The sequence below is a fragment of the Anarrhichthys ocellatus genome, unplaced genomic scaffold (assembly GCF_004355925.1).
Source record: "Anarrhichthys ocellatus isolate YVR2014 unplaced genomic scaffold, GSC_Weel_1.0 scaffold2167, whole genome shotgun sequence".
Lineage (NCBI taxonomy): Eukaryota > Metazoa > Chordata > Actinopteri > Perciformes > Anarhichadidae > Anarrhichthys > Anarrhichthys ocellatus.
The window spans coordinates 1-7,502 of NW_022282141.1; the positions used below are offsets into that span (position 1 = coordinate 1).

General features: G+C 42.2%; 1 protein-coding gene across 1 annotated transcript; it reads right to left on the reverse strand.

Moving 5' to 3' along the window:
* Nucleotides 1–1,989: 1,989 nt before the first annotated feature.
* LOC116378176 (olfactory receptor 5B17-like) lies at nucleotides 1,990–2,934 on the reverse strand. Its single transcript, XM_031839995.1, has one exon. It carries the CDS (start codon nucleotides 2,932–2,934, stop codon nucleotides 1,990–1,992), a length of 945 nt encoding a protein of 314 aa, XP_031695855.1.
* Nucleotides 2,935–7,502: the final 4,568 nt, after the last annotated feature.

Below are 7,502 nucleotides of genomic sequence, written 5' to 3' on the forward strand. Positions count from 1 at the left end.
CATAGAAACAGGAAGTCAGTGGAAGTAGTAAAGCCCGCCTCTTGCTTGATTTGATTGGCTGCCTTGGTCAATTGGGACATTAATGAGCGGTGTGACTGCAAAAAGTTGAGAACATCTTATTTTTTATGCCTGAAAACGTATCGTCGCGGCTTTCTAGTGACATGTCTCAGTGTGGTCGGTGCTACCACAAAGAAAAACTGCACCTCAGTTCAGCCATGGATTGCAAAACCAGTGTTCTATCAGTTCAGGTTTTTAGTCACCAGTGTCGGCGCACTTGGATGTAGTCCATCCCCACCGCCTTCACATCCCTTCACCCTATTTCACCCCTGGGAAGTACGTCTAGTTTTCTATGCTGGACTTTCTCGTCAGGGGGGAATCCAGGGAGCTGTCTCTATGATTCCCTGTCTGGATGGTCATCAACCGTTTGGCTAACCGCCTCCACTTCCCACGTCTCCAGGTTCAGACCTGTCACACAAAGTCTGCTTCGTTTTATACTGTTTATCTTGCAATCATTGTTACAGAACTAAACTTTTGGATCGTATTTCACTGTCTCACTGTTACCTCAAACATCGCCGCCCCAACACAGTCCTCTGCAAAGAACCACAACTGCATGTTGGTAGAAAACGGGAAGTAAACGTCAGTCTGCTGTGTTGAAGTCTGATGAACCTCCCTTCTTTGTGTACTTTGTATTTCCTCCTTTGATCTGGATGGAAAAGACTCCTCCAGTCACCAGATGACTGAGCATCCTGTAGAGCCAACGTCCTATTTGGTATTATATTATTCTCCATCCGTCTTCATCATTATAAAACCACAACACAACAAATGTTGAGGATGACTAGTTTTCACTCCTGCCACCTAAAAGAGTCAATGAAATGTCTGATGTTACTATTTCTAATTTAAAATATTTTGGGTAGGAATTTGGCTCTTTCTTGAGGGAATAGTGTAGTAGCAGAAGTATTTTATTTATTCGTTTTTTTAATTAAACCTTTTTTTAACCAGGCAACTCATTAAGAATAAATTTTATTTACAATGGCGGTCTGGCAAAAGGCAAAATCTAAACAAAAAATCACAAGTTAGAAAGACAGCAACACACAACCGAACATTTCCAACGCACCCATTACTAACACACAACCACAAACAAGCATTACATGAAGACGTTATTCTTATTAAACAGTAGAAACGAAGCAGACTTTGTGTGCCGGGTTTGATCCTGGAGACAAAGGGAAGTGTAGTTTAGTGTAGCGGGGGAAGGGTGAAGGGATGTGCCGGTGGTTGGTGCACTATTGATGACCTTTGGTCCATTGATTTTCCGTCCTATCAGAGACAGAAGTTGAAGGTATTTTAAAACCTTAAATATTTTTGTGGCTTTTGAGAAAACACTGAGAATCCAACTCCACCTGCTCCATCCTCTGAGCACCCGACGCATCATTCAGCAATTTAAGAACTTTAACAAAAGCAAGACATATTCTTTTTTTAGAAACTCCAGCAGCTCATTTACTCGACTGCTTTTCTGTCCCATAATAACACATTCTTTGTTAGATTCACTCTATTTGATCTTGAACTTTGTCTGACACTTCTTGATTTTAACGAATGGAGGAAAAATGGAAACAATTTTTGTGGAAAGATTTTGTTTATTGATTTATGATTTATTGAAGCGTATATAACTGACCAGGTTTAATTATGATAACAAGCCTATTCAGCTTTTAATACTTCTTGTCAAAGGAAAAATTTTGTTTTCTGAAAAAGTACTGGCAAAAAATTCTGAAGCATAAAAATTCAAAAGCGGGGTGTTACAATTTCATACATTATAATGATGACGATTATTATTATTTTATATTTTAACAACTTGAGAAAGCCTGTCATACTGAATTGGCTTCAATATTCATAATTCCTCCGTGTCACATTAGTGTTCAACATGATCCCGGCATGATGCTCTAAATGAATCCTGTGCAACGTGAAAGTATTTACAGATATTATTTAACTATCGCTTCATTTCCTTTGAGCCACTTTCCTGTTGTGAAACAAAGCGATAATCCTCTGCTTGATCTCTTTTATTTGCAGCCCGTAGATGACGGCGTTGAACGCAGGCAGAGTCACTTCACACAGGATGGACACCACTTTCCTGTAGTCGGACATCCGAGGGAACCGGTGCAGAGTGATGATGACCAGCGCCGACACCAGGAGGAAGACGTACACGGCCAGGTGAGTGCTGCAGGTCTGCAGCGCTTTGCTGTTCAGCGCCTTGTTTTTACTGCGGACACAAACCGCCGCGATCTTCAGGTAGGTGATCGTCACGCTGACGAGGGAGGAGCCCAGCACCGCCGCCGTGAGGCCGAGGCCGTAGACGTGGTTGACGAGGACGCTCTCACAGGAGAGGCCGAACAGGGAGGCGTTGTCGCAGAACGGGTTGGGTATAACCCACCGGCAGCGTGACAGTCGGATGCTGAGCCCCACGAGGATGGCGACGGCAGTGAAGGCCGTCGTCCACGCCGCCGCCGACAGCGCCGCCACCGTCCTGCCGGTCATGATGGACGCGTATCGCAGGGGTTTGCAGATGGCCACGTAGCGGTCGAAGGCCATGATCATGAGCACCGTGTGGGTGACGTTTGCGTAGAGGTGAACGCAGAACGCCTGGATGGCACAGTCAATGTAGCGGATGAACCGCTCCGATGGTGGTCTGAGGATGTCTCTGAGGATGTGTGGCGTGACGATCGTCGCCCCAAAGATGTCGTTGATGCTCATGTTGCAGAAGAGCAGGTACATGGGCTGGTGGAGGGTCCGGCTCGTCAGGATCAGGACCACCAAGCTGATGTTTGACACCAAGGCAAAGATGTAGATGAGGAGGAGGGCGATGAAAGCAGGAAGGGAGGACTGGGAAGAGACCTTTAACCCCTCCAGGAGTAGGACACCCTCACCCAAAGTCTGGTTCTCCATATGAAGTCTGTGGAATAACAACAAAGATCTTAAAACGCAAACAGCTGCAGACATCGATCTTCAATCTGATTCAATTTCTTCATCAATGTCATTAAAGTTCAGTGTTTCTGTGACTTCAGTTCAGTCACAGGTGGCTGCTGAGTCAGCGTTAAATGATCTCGTTCAGTTAGTTAAACATACAGAGTGTTTAAAAAAGAAAGTTCCAGATTAGTACAAAAACATTTGAGAAACGGTTCTCATGAAGTTGACCATAAGTTAAAAGTTTTGACAACTTGAATTGTTGTCCCTTTTGTTTGGAGCAGTCAGCTTTGAGAGCCAAACATTAACATGGAAGGAGCAGTGACTGTGACTGTGAAGGCTTCTTAAGACTCTTCTTAACTGCTCCAGGTCGAGTATTTGATTTCTGAAGAGCAGATTGAATCGTCCGCTTTAAAGGAAGGATGCATCGGTCTACGTTCATGTTCATGCTGTTGGAACAAAACAGGCACATAATGCTAAAGTACGTTCACATGAATTCATTTTCCATCTGCAGAGGGAACGCTGTGTTTGGTAGCTTCCACCCCCGACCGGAGCTCAAACAGCAACGCAACGCTTTTATTTCTGTAGCTGCTGCATCAACACGCTCACAGTCCGTCTGCCGCTAGGCAACCAGTGACTCAGCATTATCTGTGTGTCTATAGTGATCATAGTGGCATAAAATAATGTCTAAAAGTTCTCTAAATAGTTTGTATTTGTTCTGATTTATGATATATTTATAAACGGTAAATAAATAAATGTGTTTTGATATGATAGGAACACATGTGGAGACAGATGTTTATTGCTATCTTACTGTTTGACTTCAAATGTAACAAAATGTGATGTAAATACACTAAAATATAACATTTATGATACAATTTGTATAAAGTTAAACTCAAGCAGTCTCAGTGGTGTTGACCTGTGAGTTTTACTTTAAAATAGTATTTCCATACAGCCAAGTTACAAATAACATAAATTGAAATCGTAATAAACTCGATGAACATTGATCACTATATTATTGACAGAAGAGCTCCATGCTATGCAGGCAGAGAACCAAAGGCCCACAGATCATATGAATCAGTGAGAACAATGATTGCAGTTCGTTGGCGTCTGTCTCGGTGCTGATTAGTCACACAAGTCACGACGTCTTTCCAACACTGTAGATGTGAAGTGTTGCTCTAATTATTGGTGTCCTTATTGAACGGCCTCAGGTCAGAGGTCAGAGGTTACCTCGAGGTTTAGTCCGGCTTTTATCCAACAAAGAGAATAATTCATGGTTTGCACTTTGAGTGAAATACGATTTTAGGCCGCTGGATATGAAGTGACGTGTCACATGACGCTGCTTTGGTTTGGTCTCCCTTCTGCTGAGTCATCTAATGAAAACATGACCTCACTGTTGTTCAGCACCAGTGTGTGTTTGCTGTCGTTACAGTGACAGTTTGTTAATTAGTACCAGAAGCAGAAGGAACTCTTCAGGGAAGCTTCGGCCTCCCATCTCGACACCAGCTGAACTCTTTCTCTGTTCACAACAAATAACATGAAGTCACTAGCAGGTCTGCTCCCCCGCCGGGTTTCAGTCTTTCAAACAACATCAACAGTCAAAAGATCAAACGACTTTCTCAGTTTAATGACTTTAAAGAATCAGGGAATGGTTTCAATATCTCTAAAACTCTTTTTCCTTTACCTGTAACATGATTAAATGTTTGAATAATGAGGAATCTCACTCTCCACCTTTCATAGAAAAAACATGTTTGTACAATCTGTGACTGTTTTTAGATACTTGTTCTCCAACCATGTCTGTATAACATGTGTTTTTGCACCATATTTAATATTACATTCAGCCTTTATACCACAGGCAAGCCAGGCAAGGCTGCACAGCCACATGGGACAATGAATCACGTCTATTTGAACCCTTTTAGACCGAAAACCTCCGACATTTGAAGATTTCTGCCGTTTGGATAGCGAGCACTTCTGTTGTACTACTAAAGAACCTCCTTATTGTCAGAATACATAACACAGTCATACATCCTCTGATCGTCCTCCGTCTGTGGCTGTAAAGTTTCATGACGCTGTGATTATCCTCCAGGTCATTTTATACAATGACGTCAAGTTTAGTCTCACTCTGTGAAGATGCTTCTATGAGGACTAACATCCTAACACATGGACACAAGCGAGCTCATTAGATCCACAAGAGTCTCGGCTGTCCAGTCAAGTCACATTAATTCACTTCAATTCACAAGTTTAGGTTTAGGGACACGTAAAAATATCGAAAAAACTGCATGTGATCATCGTTACGTAGACGTGTCTGTGAAGCGGACTCTCGTGGTCCCACAGGAACCTTCTTCATTCACAGACCTGCAGGTGAGAGACTCAGTGTGACTTCCTACCGCCTCCCTGACAAGCGAGCATGTACATTTATTTAGGAAAGTTGCTCAACTTAAGTACAGTATCAACTGGAAAGCTCCTGCTGCATTAGCTAATCTACAGGTCCCATCCTTTGGAACCATTTATCAAACAAACATGGTCAATTTCAGCGAGTTTTGAGTTTGTATTTATATGAACGTTAACGGGTCCAGAGTTCAGGGAGTGGTGGTGGGGGGGGGGGGGGGGGGGGTCAATAGGGGACTAGCATCAAAGACTGATGTTAATCCAGCTTTGAGTTCATGAGCTTTAAAAAGTTACAGTTGCTTAAAAACATCCCATCGTTGTTGACTGAGCAGCTGTAGATCGTCCCCCCGTCCCCCCCAAAAAAAACCCTTCTGGTGCCTATTTGATGACAGGAAGTGACCCACGCTCCGAGAGTTAAACATCAATCCATTATCCCCCCATTCCTATTGGACGATGAGTTCAAGGATGGAAAGAGTCACAATAATTCAGACCATTCGGACAAATGAGTTCACAAAATCAGAAGCTTCACCTTTGAAGACTTGTTTGACTGGATGATTACTTCCTGGATGAGGTGATTTTGAGAATCTTTTATGTTTTGTTTGTTGTGTTTCTTCTGAAAGCTGAAGCATGAGTTCTCTCAATGACTGCAGACTGGTATGTGCGTGGTTGTTATAACTATTTAGCCTAGCTTAGTATTTAGCCTAGCTTAGCATAAAGTCTGGAGCAGGAAGAAACTGCTTCCTGTCTTTGTGCTAAGCTAGGCGGTTTTGACTCTGGACAGAAAAACCAATGGATGCACTTCTACTTATCACCAATATGTCGTTTTATGGTTGATGGTCAAGTATCAGATGGATTGTTGTGGTTCAGATGTTCAGGATGAATTATAATAACTTTAACATAGTTTTATTTGTCCAATACGCGATACTCAATTCAAACTCGAGGCCAGGAATTTGATGACTTTAGACTCAACTTTTTGGTGGAAATTGTATTCAACACAAACGTTCCAATGACTCGTGACTTCACTAAGACTTTGAGCCTTTTGACTTGAAAACACTTGATAACTTCGTATGTTATTTAGTTTATCTAATTCATTTTCCTTCATCTTCTCAGGTTAACTTGAACACTATTCAAGTCAAACACTTATTCCAGCTTTGTGTGATCTGACAGCATCCGATAACTGAGAGTCACGTTACTGAGCTGCAGTTGGAAAAGATGAAATAAAAAGATGATTGTTTGTGTACAAAAACGACAACAAATTGCAGGTTGAAAATTACAGACGGAGACGAGACGCCAATGACTTCACAGAGAACTCTGACTGGTGCTGGACTCAAAGCTCAAAGTTCAGTTTGACTCATGACTTGCAGAACAAGGACTCACATGGACATTGAACCTGCTAACCATTAGCATGTTAGCATTGTAGCATTGACCAGTTAGTGGCTCTGTTTTACTCTCTGACGTCGTGTATCTTCTATCACAGGATGTAGATCCCAGAAGCTTTCATTAGTGTCTGATGAGCATCTATCACTGGGCCTCTCCAGAGCTCCCAGCGGCTTAATTACCTCCACAAGCTGCTGATAAGTGTTTTTATACGGGACATGCTCACGGTGGACCTCGTTAATGATCACATCGGGCGGTGATGAACTGGTGGACCATTAGGGGGGCGATGTGGTCCCGGAGCTCCCAGCATGCAACAGTTTGAACTAACTTTGAGTTTGTAACCAATAACAATAACACAGCGAAGTTTCACTTCACAGATTAACTTGTGACGTCTCGTGTGTCTCAGAAACGTGTCAAATATCTTTCTGTTTGTATCGAGTTTAATGCTGACATCATCAAACGGATCATTAAACTCTCACAAGAGAAAACAGGAAGCAAATGTAACTTTCAGATCTTTAACATCGACACCGATAGCGGATCATTGATGATCCACATCGAGTTAGTTGTTTAGTTACAGCAGCTGGTCTACGAGGCTCTGAAGTTATTGAACCATCATCCATGTGAAACATTATCATTTCACTTTATTTAAGTCTCACTGTAGTTTATTCTGCAGTTATTTTATGTTGAAGATGTTGACAGGATGAGGGTTAAACACAGAATCAATCGTGAAATTTAACAAAACTTTCATAATCTAAACAATTTGTTTGTTCGTTTTTTAAATCAGAAGA